This window comes from Dermacentor albipictus, chromosome 1, assembly GCF_038994185.2.
Source record: "Dermacentor albipictus isolate Rhodes 1998 colony chromosome 1, USDA_Dalb.pri_finalv2, whole genome shotgun sequence".
In the NCBI taxonomy this organism is placed as follows: Eukaryota; Metazoa; Arthropoda; class Arachnida; order Ixodida; family Ixodidae; genus Dermacentor; species Dermacentor albipictus.
Window position 1 is genome coordinate 147,037,416 of NC_091821.1, and position 27,956 is coordinate 147,065,371.

Here is a 27,956-nt window from a genome sequence, read left to right on the forward strand (position 1 = left end):
ACTCAGAAAACCAGAACTGCTAAGGGCTATTCTTGAGTTAGAAGCTGAAGATGACAAGCTGTCGGAATGCCTTGAGACCATTGAGGAGAGGGAGATGGCAAAAAGAGAGGAGCGCAAACGTAAAGAGCAAAAAGAAAAAGACGAGCACGAACGTAAAGAGCAAAAAGAGAAAGAAGAGCGCGACCGTCAACACGCTTTGGAAATGAAGTGTCTCGAGGTAGAGATGGAACGCGCTCGTAATGGAAGTGAGGCACACGGTGCAGGAAAACGAGTATCGTTCAGAATGACTGACCTGATGCGGCCGTTTAAGCTTGGAGAGGACGATGGTTTGTTCCTGGTTAACTTTGAGCGAATGTGCGAGAAGCAGGGGTTCTCTCGGGAAACGTGGCCACAGCGCTTGCTCACTTTGTTACCCGGCGAGGCGGCTGACGTAGTCGCTCGCTTGTAGAGAGAGGAGGCAGAGGATTTCGACCAAGTGAAATCGAGTCTGCTAAAAAAGTACAGGCTGTCAGCAGAGGCGTTCTGTCAGAAGTGTCGGGAAAATGAGAAAGGCAGAAGTGAGTCATATACAGTGTTTGCCTATAGGCTAATGTCAAACATGCAGGAGTGGCTCAAAGAAGAGAAAGTGTTTGGTGACCATGAGAAAGTTCTGCAGTGTTTTGGGCTGGAACAGTTTTATAGTCGGTTACCTGAGAATGTGCGGTACTGGGTCTTGGATAGGCCAGACGTTAGTACGGTGGCTAAAGCCACTGAGCTAGCCGAGGAGTTTGTGACGCGTCGGGCTCGCGGAGCTAAGGACGGTCAAAAGGGTGAATTTGGCTCCAAGTTTGAGAGGCCGAAGTTCACGCCCATGAGAGCAAGGGGGGACACACGTAGTGCGGATGCGAGTGAAAGCAGTCCGACCGAACGTAAGGAGACAACGGCAGCCGAAGCCGAACGCAGAAAGCGGTTCGAGACGAGGCAAGCGCGCGTGTGTTATACGTGCCAGAAGCCGGGTCACTTTTCGGCGCAGTGTCCAGAAACAAAAACAAAAGTCGTGTTTTTGTCATTATGCAGCACTGACGAGAACATGAAGCTTCTCGAGCCTTACATGCGAGACCTCCTCGTGAACGGGAAAGAGTGCCGAGTGCTTCGCGATTCCGCAGCTACAATGGATACAGTTCACCCCTCTTACGTAGAACCCGATATGTTCACGGGCGAGTGCGCATGGATCAAGCAAGCCGTGGAAGCTCATAGCGTGTGTCTGCCCGTAGCAAAAGTGCTTATTGAAGGACCTTTCGGAGCACTTGAGACGGAGGCCGCAGTGTCATCTATGCTGCCCCCCCCCCTCCCCAGTACCTGTACCTATTTTCAAACAGGTCCGATCACCTCCTGCGCGAGAAGGGGCTTTTGTTTGGTGAGGCTAGCGTTCAGGCCTTAACCAGATTGAGCCTTCTGGAGCTCGCTGCAAAGGCAGTATTTGTGGGGCCGATGTTGTCGAACAATGAGAAAGGGTCGGAGGCGCAGCAAGCTGATATTCAGAGCACGTCCGAACTGAATAAAATTGAGCCTGTAGCGTTGAAGGCACCAGATACTGGTGAGATAATGCCCGACACGGGAAAGTTAGAAGAGCTATCTGCAGATTTGCTCATCGCGCCTACGTCAGATGGACTTAATAGGTTGCTAAAAGTCAGCTGGTCGGCTTTGATAGCCGAGCAAAAAAAGGATGGCAGCCTAGAAAACATGCGCTGCAATGTCAAGGAAGGTATCGCCAAGAAAAATGCTCGTTTTGTGGAAATAAGTGGGGTCCTGTACCGGAAGGAAGTATCTAGACCGCAGGGGAGTGGAGTTCGATCAGCTGATCGTGCCTCAGTGCTACCGTCAGGATCTGTTGCGCTTGTTGCATGGAGGTTCGTAGTCCGGACACCTAGGAGTTAAGAAGACTAAGGACCGTCTCTTGCAAGAGTACTATTGGCCAGGGTGTTTTCGTGACGCAGAACACATTGTGAGGACATGTGACACCTGTCAGCGGGTGGGCAAACCAGGGGACAAATCGAGGGCGCCGTTGAAGTTGGTACCTGTCATTACGGAGATTTTTAGATGGCTCGTTATTGATACAGTGGGACCTCTGCCAGTAACAACCACGGGGTACAGACACATTTTGACTGTGATCTGCCCAGCGACAATGTTCCCTGAAGCAGTGCTGCTTAAAGAACTCAGCTCAGTTGAGATAGTCAATGCACTACTGTCCATATTTGCGCGAGTTGGTTTTCCTGCGGAAATCCAGTCAGATCAGGGCACAGTGTTTACTAGCGCTTTGACGACAGCCTTTCTCGAAAGGTGTGGGGTAAAGCTGTTACACAGCTCAGTGTACCACCCACAGTCGAATTCCGTTGAGAAGCTCCACTCCGTCATAAAGCGCGTGTTGAGAGCATTGTGTTTTGAACAACAAACTGACTGGGAGCTGTTTCTGCCTGGAGTGATGTTTGCATTAAGGACCATGCTGCATGCGGCTACGGGGTTTTCGCCAGCTGACCTGGTGTACGGTTGCTCACTGCGGTCTCCGCTTCGCATGCTTCGAGACGGATCACTGCCCTCTCCAATGGCTGCAGACCATCTCTTCCAAAAAGGGGAGTCTCAACGGTAACGTCGATGGCTTAAGTCGAGGCCCCTAACGTAGGAATCAGCCTCAAAGTTGTTTGTTACTGATGTTTTCTTCCTGAGGCAGGATTTTTAACATATTGCTTTTGTTTAGTATTTCAAAGTGATGACGTGCTTTCTAGTGCAATTTTCCAATTTGTGGACGCGTTCTGAGTGCTGCTAGACTACTGTAAGCAACTAGGCAGTAGTATAAAAGGGGAAAGAGCCTGGCATGGCTTAGTGAGGGTTGTATCGTGCTTGCTGACTGAGTGGTTGAGTTTCGGCATAGTTCTAACGCTTGCTGGGAACGAGAAAAAAAAATGGCAACTCTCCCGAAGTCACTTTGCAGTGTCCTGTGTGATCCTGAACGTGAGAACGAGGCCTCTCTGTGCGCTGCGGTCAAGTAACGCCGAGGGACGACCGACTTCGGTTATGAGCATCATCGAGCGACATCCCTCCGGACAGCGGATGCAGTACCCTGACCATCGGGATCTCCTTCTCCCTGCGGGGCGGTCTGTTACGTTTCGCCTACGACGCGCGGTATAGCCGGCGCAGATGCAACAGACGCCGGAGCTTCGTTCAAAGCGGCGGACATTTTGGCTCGTTCAGCGCTGCCGCAACGCTTCCCGCCAAGCGCGTCCAGGCATGTTTCAATGCCACGCGTCTTCGTGTGTGCGTGTGTGTGGCGTGCATGTTGGTGCCCACGCTTGTCAAAGCGCTGCAGCCCGGGAGAAAAGCTCCCCAATTGTGAAGCGAGGAGGTCTGACCAGCGCCGGCCCGGCGGATGCGTCACTTCTTGTCACAACGTGTCCGTGCGCCTCTATCGAGGCGTTCCTTCTTGGCCTCGACTCCGACAGTATAAAAGCAGCTGCCTCCGGACGCCAAAAAAGAGGCTTTGAATTCTTCCGTCGAGTAACATGCTCTCCCGTCTCTCCACTTCGGTCGACCTGACCGCCCGCTCTTTTGCGATGCTATAATACACAAGTTGTTCCTTTAGCCATCGACTCATCCTTTGCCAGGACCTTCGGATGCTTCCAGCTGTGCCCCAGGCTGCCAGGCCAACACTACCCTTGGGGCTTGCGACCCATTTGCAACAGTATCAATGAAAGCATCAAAGCTTAATGCCAAATGCCCTAAAAGCCATGATGAGTGAAGAATTTTACAAGCAAGATTAAAAGCTAATCACAGAAAGTGTCTATACCCACAACAGTTTCACAGAAAAATCAGGATGTTGAACTGAACCTGAAAACCATACCTGAACTGGAATTCTAGCTGGAATTGAACCCAAACTGAACCTGAAGTGAAAATATAATAATGGTTACTGGTTCGGCACGGAACGGTTCAAGCATATAAGATGCAAACAGGTGCTCAATACATAATCAATTCCTATAAAGAATTGCTACTTTTCAGTCGGCGCACCCCAACAGATTGTTTAAAACTCGGGAGTCGTGTTATGTGCGAGAATAGGGATAGACAATAGACCATAGCTATGTACTGGCAACTAAACAGCCACTTTGGCAGAGACCCTTGCATTTATGAACTCGGCCATGCCAGTTGTGTTCCAGCGCCGAAACAAGGGCACCTCAGAATCACCGCTTCAGTTGAAGTTCCCACTTGGGCCGTTAGGCCGGCTCAATAATATTACCAGATGCACCATAACATGCACATGCTAGGATGCAAGAAGCACAAAAAAGATGGTGTCCTCAAAAAGAGATAATGGGAAAACCAACTATGTTTAATCAGCATGGCTTCTTGTAAGAGTAACATTGCGATTGCTAATGAATGCTGCCACCATCTCAGTGTGCAGTAACAACGACAGTAAGCGGCTCAAGAATGTGCTTTTGTTGCATGCCATGGAACAATGCACGTTTAGCACCTCCAAGCAGAGTAGAACTTTCTTCCATTTCTGCACATGATTCCTCGGGCACAATATGCATGATTTTGACTTTTTATCTGTGCTTAGTCAGCGCAAGACTTTGCTCCACATGAAGCTGCAGATGCAATATCGTTGTAGTGTGTAGCACAAACTGTTCTTGTTCATGGTTCAGAAGCATCAAGCACCTACTTATATTTAAGCAAAAAGAGCAGAAACCTGAGCAAAATTGCCCTTGGTGGCTTCTTTGTTTGCTATGGACTAGAAGTTTTGAGTAGTAATTTATGAATACTAATATTTACGTCATTTATGTAATATTATTTGACCAATTTCATCCTAATTGTATTTTTTCAGAACGATGCGCCGGGCTGGTATTGCCCTGGCTCTTTCAATGAGCACTATACACTGCACTACATGCATCTGGGACCTCCTGTTCCTTTTTTTTTTAAACTTTTGGTGTCATCATGGACCAGGTGCTATTGTACTGCATCACGGTGTACATGTATCAAATTACGTAAACAAGCCTTCTGTTGTTGAACAGGCTCCGCACAATATTTCATTTCACTTTGTTAGAAATTGGAAATATTCACTATTCTATTCGATAATGGACAGCCGTTTCTGTGAAATACTCGTATTTGATTTGATCAGAAAATGCTGCTATTCAAACACTGCCATAAATTTCTACTGCTTTCTGGGAAAACTGTACTCAGTATGGATGACAATAAGAAAGTTGTAGTTTTGCCTGAAAGGCAAAGCATTGATTGTGATGGCAAATTATTAGATAGCTACAAGCAGTAAGGCTTCTCATTTTATCAGCTGTGTAAACCACTGTAAGCATTTGCTTACTAGCTAAATTAACAAGCACAGTGAAACATGAAAACATCTCACTCATGGCCGTGGACACTCGCTGATGGAATGCAGGCACACAGGCACTGACTACGGAGGGGGGAGGAGGTATCAGCCTAACTGCTTGTTGGCTTAGTTGGTGCTTGCTAAAAGACATGTTTTTTGCCGCGATTGAACACCGCAAAAGAAAGAGACATAAAGACAACACGGGCAACACCGCCCGTGTTGTCTTTATGTGTCTTTCTTTTGCGAGTGTTCAATTGCGGCAAAAAACATGTCTTTTAGGTATCAGCCTACCTCCACCACCCAAACGTATACCTAAAGTGTCACTATTAGATTTATGTCATCCACATCATTTGATGTTTCATTTGACTTGCCTCTACTTTTTCACTTAAAATTTTATTGTGGCTAGTAGCTTACTGCATCACTGCTGACACGGACGTGCATGGATTTTAATTCATATATATATCGTTTCACTTTATTTTTGTAAATCCTGACAATAGGAGGACAAGCGCATTAGAAGCACCAGTGGCGGCTGCCTCATCTGTATTTCCTCACTTTTCATCAGTAGTACAAAAAAAAAAAAAAATCAGGTGAAGTATAATTGTACAGTTAGAGGTCCCGAAGTAAAAACTGTCAGGCGGACCTCCTAAACAGGAAACAAATGGGGGTTAGTGCAGTTGTGGTAACAGTAGCAGGCTACATCATACAAAGGTTGTGTTTGTCAGCAGCGTTTAATAGAGCATCTTAATACAAAACTAGGTGGTGGTAGCATAAGGAACAAGCAATGCTGTAAAGTATTGACAAGGACAGAAAAATATCAAAGAAATGGAACCGGCGAGATGGCGGTGACCCTTACAAGTTTTCTACTGCTCACACAGGTGTTTTCGACGAACTTTTCCCCGGCGGTCCTTCCTCACGGATTACCTTTCGACGACGTATGCCTGGAATTGTTCGACAGCGGTTCTTCGTCTTCAACAGATTTGTTCGAGGCCTTCGAGCTACAACAGTGTCCAGCTGGTGACGAATTTGAACATTTTCCGATTCCGAGCTGGCAACATTGCCAAGAGGGCGTTGACGCGGTCAAGTGTCAGCTACAAAACCACCGGAGCAGCACTGTGACGATGGGGCGTGAAACCGGGGAGATGGCGGTGACCCTTACAAGTTTTCTACTGCTCACGCAGGTGTTTTCGGCGAACTTTTCCCCGGCGGTCCTTCCTCACAGATTACCTTTCGACGACGTATGCCTGGAATTGTGCGACAGCGGTTCTTCGTCTTCAACAGATTTGTTCGAGGCCTTCGAGCTACAACAGTGTCCAGCTGGTGACGAATTTGAACATTTTCCGATTCTGAGCTGGCAACATTGCCAAGAGGGTGTTGACGCTGTCAAGTGTCAGCTACAAAACCGCCGGAGCAGCACTGTGACGATGGGGCGTGGAACCAGCGAGATGGCAGTGACCCTTACAAGTTTTCTACTGCTCATGCAGGTTCGCTCTTTTTACTCTTTGAAAGCGTCGCGCTTCATTTTGCCGGTTCCACCCCAAATGCTTTATCTTACTTTTTCCTGTCGGCGACGCGGTTCTGTGGTGTCGAATCGTGTGCATGTCAAGCGGCATTTTTCACTTTTTCGTAGCCCGGCATTTTATCTACTTATTTTGCTGCTTTGTGGCGGAGATATTGAGTGTAACCCAGGTCCATCAACTACTGAACAAATCCAAGAACTGTTAAAGGGTCAAAGTGCAATACTTTTCAAGTTATTGCAGCTCACCGCAGACGTTACTGACGTTAAAGCTCGCCTTCTCTCGTTGGAAACTAAGCTAGCAAAGATCGACAAAATTGAAAAAACCTTGGCTAACGTTGAAGATCAGCAGCGACACGATCATGATGCTTTGGCAGGCATGATTAAAATTGGACGACTTGGAAAATTGTGGGAGGCGCAATAATTTGCTTTTTTATGGCTTGGCAGATTCTAATGCCAATGAGACAGCAGCCCAGTCTGAGGAACTCGTAATAAGTCTGTGCACTGCGAAGCTTGAATTGCCTTCGTTGGCTATTGAACGTGCACATAGGCTGGGTAAATTCTGCGCAGGAAAAAATCGGCCCGTCATTGTTTGTTTCAATTCTTTTAAAGACCGCCAAGCCGTGCTTGCAAAAGCATTCAAGCTCAAAGGATCGAGCGTTGCTATATCTGAAGACTTTTCCCGTACTGTCCGTGATAAGCGAAAGAAATTATGGGCGTATGCCAAACAAAACAGCGAAGATGGCTTGAAACCAGTTCTGAAGTTCGATACGCTTCACTTGGGGAGCAGGCGCTTTCAATGGGACGGTAAAGCCGGCGTTGCACGGGAGCAATGACAAATTACTGTTAATGCTGCGATGTGCCCCGTCAGTGTTCTGTTAGTCAACTGCCGCAGTGTAAAAAATAAAATTGACGATTTTCACTTTTTTCTTCGTACTATCCAACCAACCATTGTTTTGGGAACAGAATCTTGGCTTGACCCAACTGTCGCAAGCACTGAAGTATTTCCGGACACGTACGAGTGTTTTCGTCGTGACCGCTGTGCACGTGGTGGAGGGGTGCTTATTCTTGTCCACAATAGTATCCCAAGCGTGCAAATGGAATTTCCGGATAATGAAACTGAATAGATTTTTTGTAAAGTAAGGCTACTGAATGGGAAAGCAATTGTTCTTGGGTCATTTATAGGCCTCCTGGTCCTTCTGTAGAACCACTAGTTCATTTAGCCAATTTTCTTGAAACTATTAAGAACGAATGCCTTGTTCTAGGGGGGGACTTTAACCTTCCGGATATTGACTGGTCAGCTGGGGAACCAAGGGATACTGCTCGAGGGAGCCTATACTCAACTTTCTTTGATATTTTAGATCAGAACACTTTTTATCAGTATGTGCACGAGCCATCACGCACTGACGGAACAGGTCACGTACTCGACCTTTTGCTCTGTAACGTGCCTGATGTTGTATACAATGTACGGGTGTTGCCAGGTTTGAGCGATCACAACGTTGTTCTAGCAGATTTATCAGTTCAGTATGTGAAGGTTGCAAAAATACCTAGTCGAAAGATTTATGCCTACAGCAGGGCCAACCACGAGGCGATTAGCGCTGCTTTCGAGTCGTTCTTTCCAACTTTTGATGCACTCACAGATAATCTAGATATCGAACAACTATGGAATACTTTCAAATTGAAATTGTTCGAACTACGTGAAGCTTTTGTCCCATCACGAGTTATATCAAGTAGGCGAGCTTGAGACAAACCCTGGTTTAACACAGAGTTACGTGCCCTTGTTCGACGACAGCGACGAAACCATCAAAGATATAAGGTGCCTAATTCGCCAGATCATTTGGCCTTGCTGAAAGCAACAAAAACTGAATTTAGGCAAAAGTCCGACATCGCTAAGGACTTCTATTTCTTTAATCTAGGAGAAAGACTTGTCAGGGATACCAAAGAATTTTGGAGGTATGTGAAGCGTAATGGCAAAGAAAACAGATCAATACCTGCTATGAAAAATGAGGAAACTATTATTAATGATAATGAGTCTAAAGTTGAAATTTTTAGCCGTTATTTTTCATCTGTCTTTTTGCCGTCTAGCTCACGTACTGTATGTTTTGAATTACCAGCTGAAATAGACCCCATGCCAGAAGTTACCTTTTGTGTCGATGGTATCCGTAAATTATTAAAAGATGTGAACCAGGCTAAGGCATGCGGCCCTGATGACATTCGTGCCGCTGTCATACGGAACTGTGCGGATGCGTTATGCTTTTATTTCGTCCGGATGTTTCAGAAGTCCCTCAATGAAACTGATATGCCAGATGATTGGAAGTTAGCGCGAGTCGTGCCCATACATAAGAGTGGGGTGCGTAACTCCGTTCAGAACTACAGGCCCGTTTCCTTAACTAGTATAACCTGCAAAATTATGGAGCATGTAATATACAGTTGTGTTATGGCCCACTTAACTAAGCATAATCTCTTAAGTCCCTGCCAACATGGTTTCAGGCGTGGTTTATCTTGCAATACACAGTTGGTAGAGTTTATTCATGATTTAGCCTCGGCAGTTGATAAGCAACACGTTGTGGACTGCGTTTTCTTGGATTTCAGTAAAGCGTTTGATGTAGTCGCACACAGTCTCCTACTCTCCAAATTAAAAGCTTATAACTTGGATGGTAAAGTAATAGCGTGGATTGCCGAATATTTGTCATTGCGGAAACAGGCTGTGGTTCTGAACGGTATATCTTCGCAATATGCATCAGTTACGTCGGGGGTTCCCCAAGGCTCAGTGTTGGGGCCACTATTATTTTTGTTGTATATTAATGATATTTCAGCTCGTATACAGTCTTCATTCAGGATGTTTGCCGATGATTGTGTTGTTTATAGAGTCGTAGATGCCGTTTCCGATTCACAAATCCTGCAAGTTGACCTAAACACTATCGCAGACTGGTGTGTGCGTTGGGATATGTCATTAAATATAAATAAGACTGTTCACGTCACCTTTACAAGAAAACGAGCTAATCATCCCTATAGGTATAGAATTCATGATTCAACTCTAAAAGTAAGCAAGGAATTTAAATATCTAGGTGTGTTTTTTACTTCTGATTTACGATGGAACAAGCATGTTAACTATATTGGAAATAAGGCAGCATCAGTTTTGGGATTCTTGCGGCGCAATTTTAGTCATTTACCGAGTAACTTGAAGACGTAGTTGTACTTTACTCATGTACGTTCAATACTTGAATATGGATGTGTTTGTTGGGACCCACACACATCTGAGCTTATAAACAAATTAGAAAAAATCCAGAATAGGGCAGTTAGATTTGTTCTTAGTAATTATAGCTGGCAGCTTAGCATGACAGAAAGCAAACTTAAACTTAAATGGCAAGAGCTGAAGGATCGTAGAAGACGTATTAGATTAAAATTTTTCCATGATATTTATGATTCTAAAACAGGCATAAACCGCGAAAAATGTATCCAGGCACCACACTATATATCTAAGCGACTTGACCACTGTTTGAAGGTCAGGGAATTTTCTTGTAGGGGTGACGTCTTCCGTTATTCTTTTTTTGTTAGAACTGTTCGAGATTGGAACAGTTTGCCATCGACCATTGTATATATTGCAGAAAATGATGCTTTTTACCACGCGTTGAAATAATTTGTTGATGTATTGATTCAAGTTTGTAACCTCCCTGCTGTAATGCCCTACGGGGCGATGCAGGTAACTAATAAATAAATAAATAAATAAATAAATATAGAAAGAAAATTAGGAACAGTACAATACAATATATTTAATAATGTTTACATCGCTCAATAAAAATACTAGGAGTTCGGTAATGAGTTAATATAATGCGCCTTAGCTTTGCGCTTGAAGGCTTCAAATGCACATGATTTGATATTGGATGGAATCAAATTCCACAATGATATGACTGAAAACATGACAGTAAATTTCCCATAGTTCGAACTTTAGGAAGGAGCAAATTGTGAGGTGCTGAAAACCTTGTGTTATTATTATTAGTGAGGTCAGTATGGGTAAAACTTTCAATACCTAGCTCCATATTTATGAGGCAGAACATTATGAGCAACAGCTTATGATTGAATAACATGCACAAGGGGAGAAGGTTTAGGGAATGAAAAATGGGAGCAGAGCTAGACGTAAAAGGTTGAAATGTCACCAATCGTACCGCTTGCTTTTGTAAAGCTCCTAGTTGGTGGAGATGAGTGAAGTATGTATTACCCCATGATGAGGGCCAATATGAAAGACAACTGTGAATATACACGTAATACAAAGAGAAGGGAAAACTTAGCTGAATGTAGGAGCGCATTTTGATAATGACGTGAATGCCAAAAGAAATTTTTTGAACAAGAGATTGGGCATGGCGGTTGAATTTTAAGTGCTCATCTAAGATAATGCCTAGAAATTTGGTTGACCCAGATCTTGTAATTATGTGGTTGTTAAGTAATACAACTAAGGAATCTATGAATAATGTTTAAGGGGAATGAAATACCATAAATGTTGTCTTCGATGGATTGATATATAACATGTTTTTCAGGCACCATGCACGAACATTAGCGAGATCATTGTTTAGTTTGTTAGTGTGAAGGAATTTTTGTCGGATATGAAAATGGTTGCGTCATCGGCATAGAGAAGGCAGTGGACATGCGTTAATACTTGTGGCAAATCTTTAATGAACAATAAAATAACAATGGCCCAAGTATTGATCCCTGAGGGATGCCTCTATTAATAATTTTAGGTGAAGAAAAGGAACTATTCACTTGGGCTACTTGTGGTTGGTCTGTTAGGTAGTCACGAATTAACTGCAAAGGTGGGCCAGAAATACCATAAAATTCTAGTTTGTGTAGCAGGATGAGGTGGTTAATTGTATCGAACGCTTTAGTGAAATCAATAAAGAGAGCACCGACTAATAGGCCTTCGTCTATAGCTAATTTAACTTTATCAGTAAACATACTAAGTGCAAGTTCTGTTGACAAATGCTCTCTAAAACCAAAGTGATAAGGAGATAATAGCTTAAATTTGGATAAGTAATTAGTTAAATGCTTGTGAATAAGTTGTTCAATTGCCTTGCTAAGGAAAGACAAAATGCAAATAGGACGATATCACAAGAAGCCACCAAACACTGACACCAAGGTCAACTTAGGGGAAATTACTTGTGCTTAATAAATGAAATAAAGAAACGATAAATTAATGGAAATGAAAGTAGATGAAAAAACAACTTGCCACAGGTGGGGAACGATCCCATAATCTTCGCATTTTGCGTGCGATGCTCTACAATTGAGCTACCGCGGCGCCGTTTCCCCATCCACTTTCTTGGGTATTTGTTTCCTAGTAGAACCCTGGGAGTGTTAGCCAGCGCCACCACTCACAGACCTTGGAGGCGGATGCGGAACATACTTTCTGCCGCAGGCATCACAAGAACGTCATCTTTTTGGGTGAAGGCAGCCGGTCATTAAACCCACACATGCTACCTGAAGGCATGAATGTTGCCGGATTCGAGACCCTCGTTATGTAATAAGTGAGAAGAAAAGGGGTTAACCGAGGGGTCCGATTTTTTATTTGTCATATCATAAGAAGCCAACAAACACTGTCCTTGGTGTCAGTGTTAGTTGGCTTCTTATGATATGACTAATAAAAAATCAGGCCCCTTGGTTAACCCCTTTTCTTCTTGTTAAATAGGACGATAATTATTCAAACACTCACGACTACCTTTTTCAAAAATTGGGATTACCTTACCAAATTGAGGCTTTTGGGAAAGACACTATATTTAAATAATTTATTTATTACTTCGGTAAGTACCGGTGAAATTTCTTTATGCACAAGCTTAATGTTCGACAGTCGGATGAGATCAAGGTCAGGACCAGTTGTTTTGAGTGATGTTATGATACTACAAACTTCTTGTGAAGTTGTAGGGTATAAGTAAATTGAATAGGGACTGCGTGGTAATCTAGGTAAGGGTGGTTAATGCTGTAGAACAACTATAGCACTAAAATGGCTACTGAAAGTGTTAGCAAGGTTCTTAGGGTCGGTTAAGTTAACTGAATTGTAGCTGATGCATGATATGCCATTATCACTGGTATTAGTATTTAAAAATTCTTTAATAAATTGCCAGTTTCATCTGGTGTTGTTTCCATTTTGTCTAATCTTGTTTTCGTAGTAATTACGCTTAGCACATTTTAGGGTGGCTGCAAGAACATTTGAATATGCTTTGAATCGTGAACGCAATGTGTTATTAAATGGCTGAGCTTTGAGCTTCTTGCAAAAGTTGTCTTTTTTTACTGTGGACCGCATTAAACTGTTGCCGATCCAAGGCTTTCTTGGTGTACTGAACCAATGCATCACGGTGAAGTTACTCATGCATAAGTTAGTGCACTCTGATATCTTCGCTGAAAAAGATGCAAAAGCTTTTTCTGCACACTGCTCCTGAAACACGTCAGTCCAGTCAGTCACACGAATTAGGTGAATTAATTTATTTGAATCAAAGAATGACCTGATGTTTTTTCTAGATAGACTAGATGTTTCGAAGCCTGCGCTAAAAAATATGAGATAATGGTCTGTTATATCATAGTTTACTACACCGGCCGTGGTATGATCAGTAGGTAAGCTGGAAAGGATATGATCTATTAGAGTGCTAGAACCGCCTTGTTCACACCGAGTTGGAGAATGAATTAGCGAAGAAAATCCACAGTTAAAAGTGCTAACATACTCAGAGCATGACTGACTGTTAGGGTCAATTATATTGATATTAATGTCGCCACAAATTATAATATAATTGTTCTTGTCAATTAACTTGTTCAGTAACTGCTCGAATTCTCTGCAGAACTCAATATAAGAAGACGAAAGTGAGCGATAGATGGACGCAATTATAATATTACGATTGGTCGGCAACAAGTTACTGCTTGACTGAAAGTTACTTTGATCTACATCTAACCGAACAGACTCGCAGAGAGAGGTGCACAAAGTGAGGTCATGAGGGCATTTATATGACAGTTTTGAATTTACTAATATGGCCAAACCGCCACTACGATGTCCTTCACGATGACAGAATTCAGAAGTATAACCGGGAAGACCGTATAGATTTCCGTCATGTGATGACAACCATGTCTCAGACAGGCAAATGACAGAGAAAGCGTGGTCCAGAATGGAAAGAAACGTGACAAGATCATCGTGGTGCCTACGAATACTGCGGATGTTAAGATGTACTAAAGATAGCCTGGGCTGCTTTTTTTCGGCAGAGAATTAGTTTGATCAAGTGAAAAAACAGACTCAGACATGATTAACTGTAATGATCAGAGCGTGCTACGAAAACAACATGTGATTACATGAACAGAGATCAGTCACACGGGAGATGCGGTGCACATGGCTGTCTTCCGACCTTCTGGCCTTGATAGCGCAGTTGTCGGTCCACAGAAATTTCCAACCTTTAGATTTCTTATGTTCTAGTGCCTGTGCAAGAAGTCGCTTATTTTCCGGTGTTGGATGATCGTTGACAAAAATAGATGTCGGTGGCTTATGCGAGAGCTCAATAGCGGTCGTAGTGAGTCAGGCCTTTCGCGCTTTGAGTACAATGTTATTGTTTTAAATTTCCACTGTAAATACCATGCACATACACAATTTATTTAAATATATATACACAGGTCAAATTTTATTACATATTTAAAAGAGGAGGAGGTAGCTAATTAACAATTATTTCTAAAGGTATGAATAGCCTAATCCTAGAGGATGAATATGTTGCTGTATATTTACCTCGCTTCAAATTGCTTTGTGTGCTTTTTTGACCCTGAAAAAAAAAATAAACTATAGACTTCAGTGACCCCTTCGGCAGAGTATTTTATCAACGGCATGTAAACTGCACGTGAATGATATGTGCCTCAGTATGGCTTCTCTTTCCAATGAGCAATGCTAACGACTCACCAAAAAGAAGAAAAGCATTTCTAGTAATTTACAACGTTTATTAGGGATGGAAACATTGTCACTTGCATGCAGAGGTTATAAATATATATGGGATGTCCCAATTAACTACCATGCACCAATATTAAAAAAAAAAGAGCAATGCGTTAATCAAAGAAAACCTAGTGCATATTGTTTCCAGTACAGTGAAGTAGCTGCCAGTAATTTTTCATTACTGAGATTTAATGAGGTAATGGTAATTAATTATCTAACTCGAGACTTACTATCCTAATCATCAAAGCGTCAATGAGGCTTTTGTAGGCACAGCCAAGGGACATCTAACTACGGTATTGTCAGCGGTGCACTAATTGCGCACTAATTTTTTCCGACTGATAAGTTAACTCTACGAATTATGGAGCATACCACGTGACTGTGCTTCCACACGCATCATAAAGCAGTGCCCTCAAACAGGCTCCCTCTGAGCTAGCCAGAACAAAATAAAAGAAAGAAGAAAAACTTTGTGATCGAGCTAGTGCCTTATCTGCCGTGCCCTGTCCGAAGCAACACGTCGCGTCTGGTGTTAGTTGGAAACAAGCTGTGATAGCTGTTGTCTTAGCATAGATAAAATGCATGGATGCTTCCTTTTTTTGTTGTTGTTGCCACGAAACCTATCACCACAAACGAGAATTGACGACATCAGTGCAGAGGTTTAAAGGTGCATTTTGTTTGGTCCCAGTCGCCATGTCCTTCTCTAATGAACAGAGAGTAAACGTGATGCTTCTCTTGGGATCTGCAAACGGCAGCAAGAGGAAGGTTGCAAATATATATATATCCGTCATGGAAGTATAGTGGTAAACGAAACGAATCAACTATCATCAGAAATTATGAAAACCTGAGACAAACCGGCAGCTCCAACAAAAAGCAGTGGAGGACTCCACCTTTGAGTCCTAGCCTATGCATGGATGTTCTAGCATTTATGGCCTCAGACCATCATACTAGCGTGCGGAACGTGGCCGCCCAGGCACCAATTTCCAAGTCATCAGTTTGGAGGCTTCTAAATGACAGCCGTTCACGCGTACAGTCTTAAGCAGTACCAATGCTTGGAAGATACGGACTTGTAGAATCGTGTAGATTTGTTGAATTGAGTCCTCACAAAAGCGAATGAGTGATTGTACTTTTTGAGAAGCATCGTGTGCACAGATGAAGCCAATTTTTGCAGAAATGCCAAGGTAAATTTGCATAATGAACACTATTGGAGTGACTCCAGTTGACACTGGGTAAAGCGCATTGTCACCAACACCAGTGGTTGTTCAATGTGTGGGGGGAAATTTACGCCGGTGCTATAATCAGCCCCATCTTCTTCGATCGCACACTGACTGGACAGCATTACATGGACGAAATCCTTGAAGGAGTGGTGGATGAGTTTCTCAGCAAAGTCCCGCCGTCACGTCTTCCACTTCTGTGGTATCAGCAAAACGGGGCACCCGCACACAGCAGCAGCCAAGCACAAAACTGCCTGGATGGCACTTTTCATGCGCAATAAACTGAAAGGCACGGGGCTGTAAATTGGCCGGCTAGGTCACCTGACCTCTCTCCACACGATTTCTTTGTTTGTGGTTATGCGAAAGATTGTGCTTACACGATCGATATGGACATCAGATTAGCTCAAGGCAAGGATAACGGATGTGTGCCGTAGAATTCCAGCGTCTGTCATCGAGAAAGCCACTGAAGATATGATAAAGCGGGCTCAGTACCACGTAGCTGCAGAAGGAGACCTATTCGAATACATCCTCTAGGCAGCAGCTGGAGTTCAATGGCACTTACAAATTCATGGATAAGAGCACACTGAAATGCTTTTTTTGTTTGTTCGTTGCTTTCTTTTTGTGCAGATTGCCAATTTGGCTCATTTAGAAGTGGTATATTTACTTTCTTGAACGCATTGGTTTTGCATTTTCTCTGCACATGGGTCGCTTCCTAATCTGTTTATTTCGCTTTTATTTTTTACCACGAACTTGTTTTCGCAGCACGTATACATTCTCGTTAAAAAAATAAAACCGTTACTTTATATTGGCTTTGGTCCAAAGCAAGTTCCTGGCGCGAAATATAGCTGTGCACAAACTCTTTCGATTAGGCATGAGCAAAGCCAAGATTTTGCCTATTTCATCACTTTTCGCGCTTCGTGCGCGGTCAGAGCAGCCCTTCAGTCGCGTTATCAAGGGGTTTTCGTTATCAATGTGATCAGTCGGCCTTGAGAGACTGATAATAAATGTGACGTAAAAATGAGAGGGAGGAATAGCTGCGAAGCCGTGAAACCTGCTGTTGGTGCTCCTTCCGTGCCATTATCAAGGTGATGCGGTGTCTCTTCGGGTTTGCGACAGGCAATGCAGTTGCTTTCAATGAGCTTATTTGAAGGCGCTACAATACGATGCGGGTGGGAGTGCAGTCACGTGGTATTTTTCATATTTTTTTAGGTTTGTTTGCCAGTCTGAAAACACAGCAGTTAGATGTCATTTGAGTGTGCCTGGGGTGCCTACAAATGCCTCATTACACTTTGATAATTAGGACAGTACTTCTCGTGTTAGATAACTTATTGCAGTTACCGAATTAAATATCAGTAACGAAAGACTGGCGGATACTCCCCTGTACTGGAAACAAAATGCACTAGGTTTTCTTTGAGTAACGCAACTGCTATTTTTTTATGTCTTGGTGCATGATAGTTGGGGAACACTGTATAATTCACTCAGCAACCGAAATGAGGCCAAGCCGGATTCACTCAAAATCAGAATAAACAGCAGTGATGCACAGCAGTGCTTATACTCGGACTCACAGGAAAAGAAAAAAAACAGAGAGAAAGATGGAGGCTCCAGTTTCGCCGGAAAGGCGAAGCAGTATTAGTGATAGCGAAGTATATGACAATTACACAAAGGGAGATTACATCACCGAGAGACGCCAGATTCTTGGTGGTGCAAAAGGACTCAGGCAGTGAAACTGAACTGCCTCTTATTATGAAGTCTAGGAAATTCTCATATAAGGTCGTCTCTTCAGAGAACAATTCTTCGAGGTCACACGAAGTTCCTTCGAGTGCAAAAAATAATATATATATATATATATATATGGGGTTCGGAAAGCTGGTCGGGCCCCAGCCCCCTCCGGAAAAATGAAAACTTTTTGCCTATGCTCTGGCGTGATGAAGAGCTGCAGCAGCGGCGAGTGAATTCACCTTTGTATCGCCTCTCACTTGAACGTGAACTAGGCGAGAGAGTACACAGCACACACGAAGCCATCAGCTATCTTGGGTAGGCTAGCCTTCGAACCCACTGCAGATTTCCTCCAAGATAGAATGCAAGAGGCCCGAGTAGAAATGGAGATGCATACTACCCCCTTGCACACACATTCTCCTAGTGTGCGCACATCTCGCAGCTCCACCCCTTGCGTGCACAACCTCCCTGCCTTCCTTCCTTGAGTATGTGAGAAGACGCTGCCGCACCAAGCCACCATCTTTCTCGGCTCACCCTCGCTTGCTTTCCTTCGCACCTAGAGCACATGGTGCACGGTTGCAATGTTATCGCACTTGGACTTATACGGAACCTCAAAGAGATTCCGCCGACGTAGGCGGAAATTCTCCTGGAGTGTCCATATAATTTCTGTCACAATAAAGGAAATGCAGGAAAGAGGAAGGGCGCATGGAGGCAATGCACCACGTGTGGCACACTCTTGCGATAACACTGCCTAAGATGAATTGTCTTTTTATGTATGGCTGCTGTAGCTGTACAACATTAAACTTCATTGATGTTTACGAAAAAAAATTCAATTTTTGTCTCCCATGGGCCATAAAGCCCATTTATTCCACCACATGACAAAGCCTGCGTATGTGCCATGCAGACAAGTCGATAGCAATCTGCAGCATTTCACCACAGAGCAAGATAATATTTACTATGCTTAACCAGTTTGCAAACCATTATAAATTTGCATTTGTCCAAACGAGTCTGTGAACTATTATAAATCTTTATTTCTCTGTACTGGAACTAAAGCAGAACAAAATTGCAACGTGCTCAACCAGAACGCAATCCGAACAGATATTTTTTTTGGTTCAACACTGTCAGACAAATAATCAAAAATTTTGAGCTGTAATATTTACGTCTGCAAGCTTGCTCCATCTCTGTTAAATGTGCATGGATGTTCGGAACACTGACAATTGAGAGCGATAGTGCACCACATTAAATGAACGCAAAACCAGTTAAATTCTGGCAGCAAGAAAAGAGAGTTTCGATGACTATGCAATTGAAAAGGTTTTTTATAAAAATGTATGCAAAGTTTTTCTTTCTTTTATTTTTGTTGGACATTACAAACAGACGCTGGCAGAGGGGAAGTGAGGCACTTGTTGAATAGCAGCACCCACAAGACACATTCTGAGAAAACCAACAACACAAGAGGATGAAAACGACACATGACATTCCCTGAGGGAGCCAAAAGTGGGGAAGAAGCGCACAGAAGATGTGCAAGCTGAAGCCGACAATAATAAGCACAATGCTGCACATGTACTGCAGGTGATGTGACATTGTGTGAAGGCTGAGCCCCTTTTTATCAATAACTGCAAGCACAAAATTAACCCCTTCCGTGTGACGCTATTATCCTAAATCCTGACCGAAAATGGCCAAATTATTTTCAAATACCGAAGTTGCCAACATGTTTTACTTCCTCAGAAAGAACAATTTCACTTCTGCTTGAACTGATCCATGGATTGTGTGCTGCCATCTACCATGAGCATGAGTAAGCACCGAGACAAAACTACACTTGTCCATGGCATTGCTAGGAAATGCAAAGTGCCACTAACGAGCTCAGCTCGTCCTTGGTCGTTTTTATCAGAAACGCGCATGTGAACCCAGCCTGTCCAAGGCATGGAAGGGGTTAAATTAGGTGTAGAAGCCCCAGTAGTAGCATAGAAATAAATTTTGATGAAACACAGAGCTGCTCTTGACAGAGGCTAAGACAAACATATTTATCTGATGTTAAGTAAGAAAACTTATTTCATTGCAGTGTTTAATTCCTGTGCGTCAACTTTTGCAACTCTCTGCATCAAAGTAACAACATAATTCCTTATTTATTGGGGCACTACAGAGAGGCACTAAACCAGTTTAGACTGATAATGTGTTCTTTTCAGTCTGTTTTTCTATTTTGTAGTAAGAAGGTGGTTACTGGATGAAAAAATGAAGGCCTAACAACCACTTATTGAATTTCGTGCCGTAAGCCCAGTGCCGGTACATTAGTGTTATGTTATGGATGCCAATGTATTTTCTCGTACTTTGCCAGTTGTGTCACAGTAAAGATTCTCAAATCTTGCTAAACTCTGTCTTTGGCTCCTTTAAAATATGATGGAGTCAATCTTTATTGATGAAAAATTAACAGCCCAAGCAGACACCGTGAAAAATTCATGACCTCACTGCAAGCTATGTGCAGGCAGTTCAAGATGGCATGTCTTTGTGGGTAATTTACTTGTACAGCTCAACTTATTTTTTTCTTAGTGTCCCATTAAGGGATATAATCACACATACCGCATTTACTTGTGTAAGGCCTGCACTTTATTTCTTTCTTTCTTTTTTTTTCGTTTTACATGGTGTGGGCCTTACAAAAGGCAGGTTTATGGCTATTCATAAAAGCCTCGAACAGTTCTCAGACTGCTATGCAAATAAATGCAACTTCTGGCAGCCGAATATGAATGCATCAACAGACGCCAACCAATTTTTCAGTCACGGACTAGTGCCATATTGTAGCAGCTTGCAGGGGGAATAACCCATCACGTAAGTATGCACACAATGCCTTGTGAAACTTCTTTGTTTCAAATTTTTGCATTTTAAGGTGGGGAGGGGCTGCAGGCATTACATGAGGGCAGGCCTTGCACAAATATGACACTCTTTTCTATCATTTTGAGACATCATCTTTTCACTGGCACCACAATCACTGGAAACATACTGGAGGGCTGACAGCCGATTTAAGAGGTAGTTATACATCAAGGCCAATTCTAATTTCCCTACTATTCTCAAAAATGTGTGGAACACACACACACACACTCTCTCTCATTAGGAAAGCAATGAACCGATCAGAATGAAATATGTAGCATCTCAAAGTAAAATTCTAGTGACCTTGGGGTGCACATATTTTACTTAAGCTCCCAAATGTTAAGACTGCTGAAAATTAGCACTTTCAGAAAAGGTGAACCACTAAGTTTACAACTACCTCAACTCTGCTACAAAAAAAGTTATTGCAATTCTACAAACTGCAATTCATTTCAATTATGGGGTTTTACATGCCACAACCATGATCTGATTATGAGGCACGCTGTAGTGGGGGACTCCGGATTAATTTTGACCACTTGGGGTTCCTTAACGTACCCTACATCTAAGTACACAGGTGTTTTCGCATTTCGCTCCGATCCAAATGCATTAGATCCCGGGACCTCGTGCTTAGCAGCCCAACACCACAGCCACTAAGCAACCACCGCAGCTACTCTACGAACTGCATCCATCAGAGTGTCTAAATAGGTAAAACATTAGTATACAGTCTATATGAAATGGTCAGATTGTTCACACAAGTTTTTCAAAAGTCCTACTCACAAACTATTGGTACAGTTCAGAGCAATAACTAATTTATACGATTTTTTGTTTTAGTGGGCCACTAATATACTGAAAAGCTGCACCTTAATATAGATTTCCAGCTCATTTACAACCATGATGTGGAGGCTGTGAATGGAGCTACAGTATAGCATCCATCACATTTTGTTAAATTTACTCATGAATGTTACAGGAAGTCATAAACATATTAATCGCATAAGTACTGATGACCTTGCAAAAACAGCATTGCAGCAATAGTGCACATTTTTTGACAATTGAATAAATAAAACTATACTGAAAAAACAATTATGAAGAAATATTGCTCCATTCACAAAAATGTGAAACAACTTGCACGTTTGTCAGTAAATATTTTATTGCATTATTTTATCTTCTGGCATAAAATTGGAAAAAGAGAACAATAGATAACTGTTAGATGTTGATAAACAAATTAATCTCCCAAATTGATAGTTGCAATAAAAACCTCTCTTGCTGAAGACGAAATCTGTGGATCTGACTGTCTGTAAAGCAATGGCACATATGAGCCTTCCGAAGGCTTTCATATGAGCCCTCGGAGACCTTTACTTACTGCAGGTAGCGTAAGACAGTGTTACCAGTTTTAGTACACCACTGTACACTTTATTTCACCCTATTTGGCAAAAGCAGTGTGAAATGCTTTTTCTTCTGTGCACATTTTAAAAAGCATGAAATGCTTACACTTGTCAACATTGGTGAAGTTTTTTGGATTGTTCTGCATTGCCTTATTGCACATTATTCCTCTACAAATGCAGACAGTAACTAGTAATTTGAGTTATGTCTTTATGCTACTGAAGCTATTCTAATATCATATGACCAAACAAAAAGTAAAATTTATATTTGCTAAGACAAAAAAGAAATAGCAACCCTTCTTTAAAATTTCCTTCACCACTTGCCTTTATAATGCCAGCAATGGAGAGTGTCAGACTGGAAGTGTATGTGAGCAGCAGGTACTCGCTCAGCTCCATCAAAAAGGCGAGCAAGGAGCCTGCAAGGACGTACTTGCACGTGCGCAGCACGACTTCAGCATCCCGAAAGCGGAACACTTTCTCTGAAGTCGCAATTGGAATTCCTGTGAATGAGGCCAAAAATGGTTTGCCCATGTACACTGGCAACGTTGGCAACGTACAATGGCAATGTTGGCAATGTACAATAGCAATGTACAATGTTTCATATAGAAATTTTCTGCATCTGCAATGAATACCAAACAACAGCAGATTTTGCTCCTTAATACTTTGTACAGTGCAATGAGAAACCAGAATTGTTCTGTCACTATAACTGTTGTTATCAGAAACTTATTTCCTGAATGTTTGTACTTCAGATGCCCTCTGTTAGAAATGTTACATTTTTCATAAAGATTTGAGACAAGCACAGACATTCTGCACACATTGAAGGCTACCATTAAAAACTAGCTCAGAGATGGAATATTTTTAAGTATCCAAAAGAGTGCGTACAAAATGTGTAGTCAGCCAACTTTGCAATTTGATAAAAACGCACTCAATGTCACCAAAGTGAGTGAATACAGAAGCACTATGATGAGCATCTTAAATACGCCCTATGGTAATTCGAACAACACCAAAATGAGCAAGCACTGTGCCAGCTGTGACATTACCAGGTTATCAGACATGGACCATCAGTGCAGCAAAGATGAAGACATACAAGAAAACATGCAAAATATTGCTGAGCTCTACTTAATTTTAAAGCAAAAGCAGAGATTTTGTTATGTAGCTCAAAAACACCATCAGGAATTATTTGCCTGAAAGCAAAGCTTTCTCTGCCTCTTCCCCCCATTTTGCAGCTACCGCCTTGCCAAGTAGACAACAACTTGCGCCACTGGGTATGTGCCTGAATAGACAAGCAGAACAAGCGACAAATAGTGAGGAGGTCAGCATCAAAAGCAGCCGTGTGTGGAAAAAATGAAGAGAACAAAATGGGACTAGAGAGGGTACTTGGCGAGGAGCGTTGAGCTACAGAGAAGTGAAAAAGTGTGAAGAAAGAAGCGAAGTGAACAAAACTAGGACCAGAGAATGCACTGAGCCAGGAGCATGAAGCTACGGAGAAGTGAAGAAGGAGTTGGCAACAGAAAATGTAAAGTCTGCTACAAAGAAGTTTGTAAAAGTACATTCCATTTGCATCATAGAGTACAAATATTTTTGCCATTAGTGTTGCATTATAAAATTTGTTTTAACATTTGTTCAAACACCAAGGAAATTTTTGCTTAATACTAATTGCAAGATAAACATGGGATATGGTGAATTTTTTTTAAACCTTCCTAACTGAATCGCATATGCACTAGCAATGAGGCAAGTTCTGTTTCAGCTTTTGATTAGAAGTTAGTAGAATACTTAGTAAAAAAAATGCTTGTAGGTTACCATGTGCCGCTTTGGCCATTTTTCTGCTTAGAATACAAACTGTACAGAAGACACCTCTAATAGCATGCAGGATTCTATACTTTCACGACTGAGTTGCAGTGGTGGCAAGCACCTGTGTTGAATGGCATGCACCAAAACAAACTAAATTTGCAGTTTCTCAAAACACTGTGGCTGCATTAGATGCAATTTTACCTGTTCTCTAGCTCAAATTCTGGCTTAATTTTTAATGCGTAAAAGTAAAATGGAAAGTATAATACTGCAGACAAGACCAACATTTTTATTAAAAAATTGAACTTTTCGAACCCACATTGCTGCATTTTCCCCATCTGCCCTTTTATCAGGATAAATGGACTCACCTTCAAATGCTATGGCCAGTGGAAGAAGGCCAAGAATCATCCATGGCTGGACATGGAAGATCATGTCAATTGGATTACCTAAACCTGCATTTCCAGAGCAAATAAAAACCACGAAGTCAATCCGTAATACTCATAAATGTAATATTGTGCCTTTCCATTGGACAGATTCACTTCCAACATTAAATTTAGAAGGCTGACAAGTTAAACAATGAACAAAGGCATAATATGGTTCTAGTATATTTTTGTAGAGGGGATATAAATAAGGTACCTAGATAAAACAAGGTAAAAATTTTTTTTTGGCCCTTAGATAATAAAAGAGGATGTCTCACAGATAACACTTGGCAGAATTTCTTGTCAATTAACATCAATAACAGATCAAACACTAATGGCAACATTAACATGACAGTAAGTTAAACATCAGGCCTATTCAGTACCGACAATAAAAATAAGAATCAGCAATAAAAAACAAAAAGAAGTATACAATAAATAAGTGTAAAAGAAAACACAAAATACAAAACTGTATAAGTATTATTTCAAAAGATTGCACAATACAAAGTGAATAAAACAAACCAACAGTGACGACAACAATGACAACAACGATAGAGAGAAATACTAGTAATGAGGTATTTAGTAACGAGGAAATAGTAATGAAGAAATTTGAAAATAACAGCTATTGAATGTGCTAAGTGCGAATTTCCGTTATGCTGCACTTAATACTACAGACATGTTTTCTGCAATATATTTGTGCAACTGAGAATATTTTTGTACTTTATGAAATTGGTTAATTAGGTAAGGTTTCTAAAATATTCTATTTTCTAGCACTCTAAAATATTGTTCTCATGCCTCTGCTTGTTTGAGAAAGTTGTAGAGTGTCAATGAAAAATGTGAATGTGACTGTGTGCATCATGACAACAGCGCGCTCAAATGCTGCAGAAATGAACAAACTCGACTCTGTAACTGGTGCAGTGCCTCAGTGAATCAACGAGGTTCTGTATGTTGGTGCCAGTACATGACAGCTGTGCTCCCTTCGGCCACTTATTTGATTGCAAACAACACAAGTTGTTTCAACTTGCAACATTGTGCTGGAAAAGTTGCTATGAATGTAGTGGTGGCTACGATTATTGATGCTATTTTGCTGATGGGACGACTATCTAAGACACAGACTGAAGCATGTTCCGCAGTACTCTTCAGAGAAGTCTGGAGAGGGTGCACAAGCTAGCCACCACACTATTAATCACTTTTGGATACTTTCTATTGAATAATCTGACCTGTAAAATTTTCAGTAGTGACATGTAATAGATAGTGAATAGCTACACACTATAGTGATGATACTTTGGTTATTACAGTGACGATGAAACATTCTGGGCTGACAACAACATTGCAAGCGAGCATTATTATCACGAGATGCCACAGGTGAGGTTTCTCAGACTGACACTTCACTGCACTTCTTTTTCCATGGCAACCAGGACTACGCTCCATTTCCTGCAAAATAAATTATCGGTCTCTTGGTCGCATTTAGCATTAAGATCGAGTTTACGCCTACTTAGGGCTACACTATTAAGCAACCCAACACACAGGATGCTCCATCCTGGGTGTGCAACAGCGGAGATGTGCCTGGCATCTACTCTGGGACAAGTCCTTGTCAAGGGTACTCGCACCGTCATAAACACCTGAGAACAGTGCCTCCCATACACCATATTTCCCAACTGCCTCCGAAGACGGGGGAGAATTTGGTGCTGGGCTCAGTCCTGTTTTTCTTGCCAGCTACTAGGGCAGTCTCTGTTCGTTTATTTTCATGCAGTGTGGTCCAAACCACAATGGGTGCCCCATGAGCCACTGCTGCTTTTAGCACATGCATTTTATCAATGATGCTTTGGTGCAGTTGGCTGGATTGTAAATCTTCATACAGGAAGCCTTCCAATTCATTCAGCAAAGAACTAATTAGATAAAACGTTAAAACAAACTCCAAGTTGCATTGCAAGATTGTGAAGAACACTGCACTAGTTTAACTGCATAGATTTCACTAAGAAAGGGACAATTTTCATCCACCCAAGAGTAGCACTAAGTGCTTCAAGTTGTCAATTAATTCAACCTCACTTCCTGGTCCCCTAACATCCTGGTTAACTCTGATGGTAGAGCAACTGCCCAAAAAAAGCATTGGTCCTAAGTTCAGTCCCCGGATCAGGACAAATTCTTCGATGGCAACACTTTCTTTCTGAGAAACTTTGCAAGTTCTCAGAAAGTTCCTTTGTAAGTTTGTGTTACTGAATGAATGTTTGATTTTTAATGGCGCAAGGGCCAAGTATGGCCAAAGAGCACCAAGTCCATTGTAATGAGTTCGCAGTATACTTAATGAGTTCTATGAAGTTGGAGTGATGCGGCTGTAAAGGGGCCTTAAATATAGTCGCTCTAAAGTATGTAAAATTGTATAATAAGATTATGGCAATGGTGTTTGACGTGCGCTATGAACATTAAGATGCATTTAAAAAGAATGATATGATGTGTAAAAATATATCAGGTTATAAGATTGGCTAGAGCACCACTGCCCTCTTAGAGCCCTTGAAACACAAGGGTTGGAGGCATGTGCTATGCAACACAATCATCGCAACGGCATCCTCTGGAACGAGGATGCTCTACGAGTTTAATGGGCTTATAACATGTAGGACAACATCATTTAAGAAACTGAGGACTGCCTTGATGTTAAAAAGCGGTTCTCTGCCAAGAAACATAGCCGGGTGAAGAGGAATGTAGTAATGGTATGCAAGAGGAAAATGTTTCTTTCTCTTCGCTTCGGCTTTCCGGCACTCCAGGAGGACGGTAAGCCTCTTCCCGCATCTACCATAGGTTGGAGGGTCATTTCCGGTGAGTAGAAAATTATGGGTGCCAAATGTGTGTCCTATTCTGAGATGACAGAATAGAACATCTGTTTGGTGTGATTTCGTTACAGAGGGCCAGAATACTAACTGTGGCTTTATCACGTAGAGCTTATTATTTGTTTCCGCGTCCCACAGGCATTGCCAGTGGTTCTGTAGTTTTCTTCGTAAGAGAGGCTTCAGATCAGTAGCAGGGACCGCAGCGGTAAGAGTAGCTTGCAATGTAAATCTGGCTATTTGGTCTGCTAGAACATTTCCCTCAATGCCTCTATGGCCAGGTACCCAGCATATAATGATATGTTGGTTAGATATGTATGCTCTACACAACAGAACGGAGTAGAGCTCAACAAGTACAGGGTTCTTGTGTTTAGAGAGTGAATTCAGGGCTTTTAAGACGCTTAGAGAGTCTGTATATATGACTGTTTTTTGAAGTTTTGATTTCATAATATGCTTCACTGTCGACAATAGTGCATGGGCTTCTGCCGTAAATACATTAGTTTCTGGGTGCAGTGCGCCGGATTCTGAAAAAGATGGGCTGGTGGCTGCATAAGAAACCCCTGCATCCGACTTGGAAGCGTCCGTGTAAAACTCAGTGCAAGAGTACTTATACTGGAGTTCTAAAACATGCATGCATTTTAATATGTGCCTCTGGCGCTGTTAAATATGGCGCCGTTTCCTGAGGCTACTTCGAGTTCCCCAAACCACTTCGAATCGCAGCACAGCTAATTGAGGAATGCAGAAGCAGGGGTGCCACATTCCTGAGGCAGGACACTTGCAAACAAGTTCGTATGCCGCCGGGATTAGAAGGGGCCGTCGGACAATAGAGCCCAATCATCACCCCTCTTCGCCTTTGAAGAAGGCACTTGCTACCGCTGCGGGGCCGTAGCACCGGGAGCAGGTGGGCCTCGTACAATGGAGCATGAGCGCCCCCGCCTTCTCCACCTTAGAAGAAGTGGATTGCCAGTCAGC

At 42.4% G+C, this 27,956-nt stretch overlaps 1 protein-coding gene across 3 annotated transcripts in view; it reads right to left on the reverse strand.

Annotated features, from left to right (window-relative positions):
• The window catches only part of LOC135911023 (solute carrier family 35 member C2-like), an 84,049-nt gene that overhangs the window by 24,209 nt on the left and 31,884 nt on the right, over window positions 1–27,956 (reverse strand). For 2 of the 3 annotated variants that reach the window (XM_070527102.1, XM_070527115.1), the window contains exons 5-6: window positions 24,115–24,198; window positions 22,283–22,458 (exon numbers count right to left, since the gene is read on the reverse strand). In XM_070527102.1, coding sequence (XP_070383203.1) covers window positions 22,283–22,458; window positions 24,115–24,198 — 260 coding nt within the window. Of the gene's footprint in view, window positions 1–22,278; window positions 22,459–24,114; window positions 24,199–27,956 lie in introns of all 3 variants that reach the window. The other variant, XM_065443109.2, reaches the window with a different exon arrangement.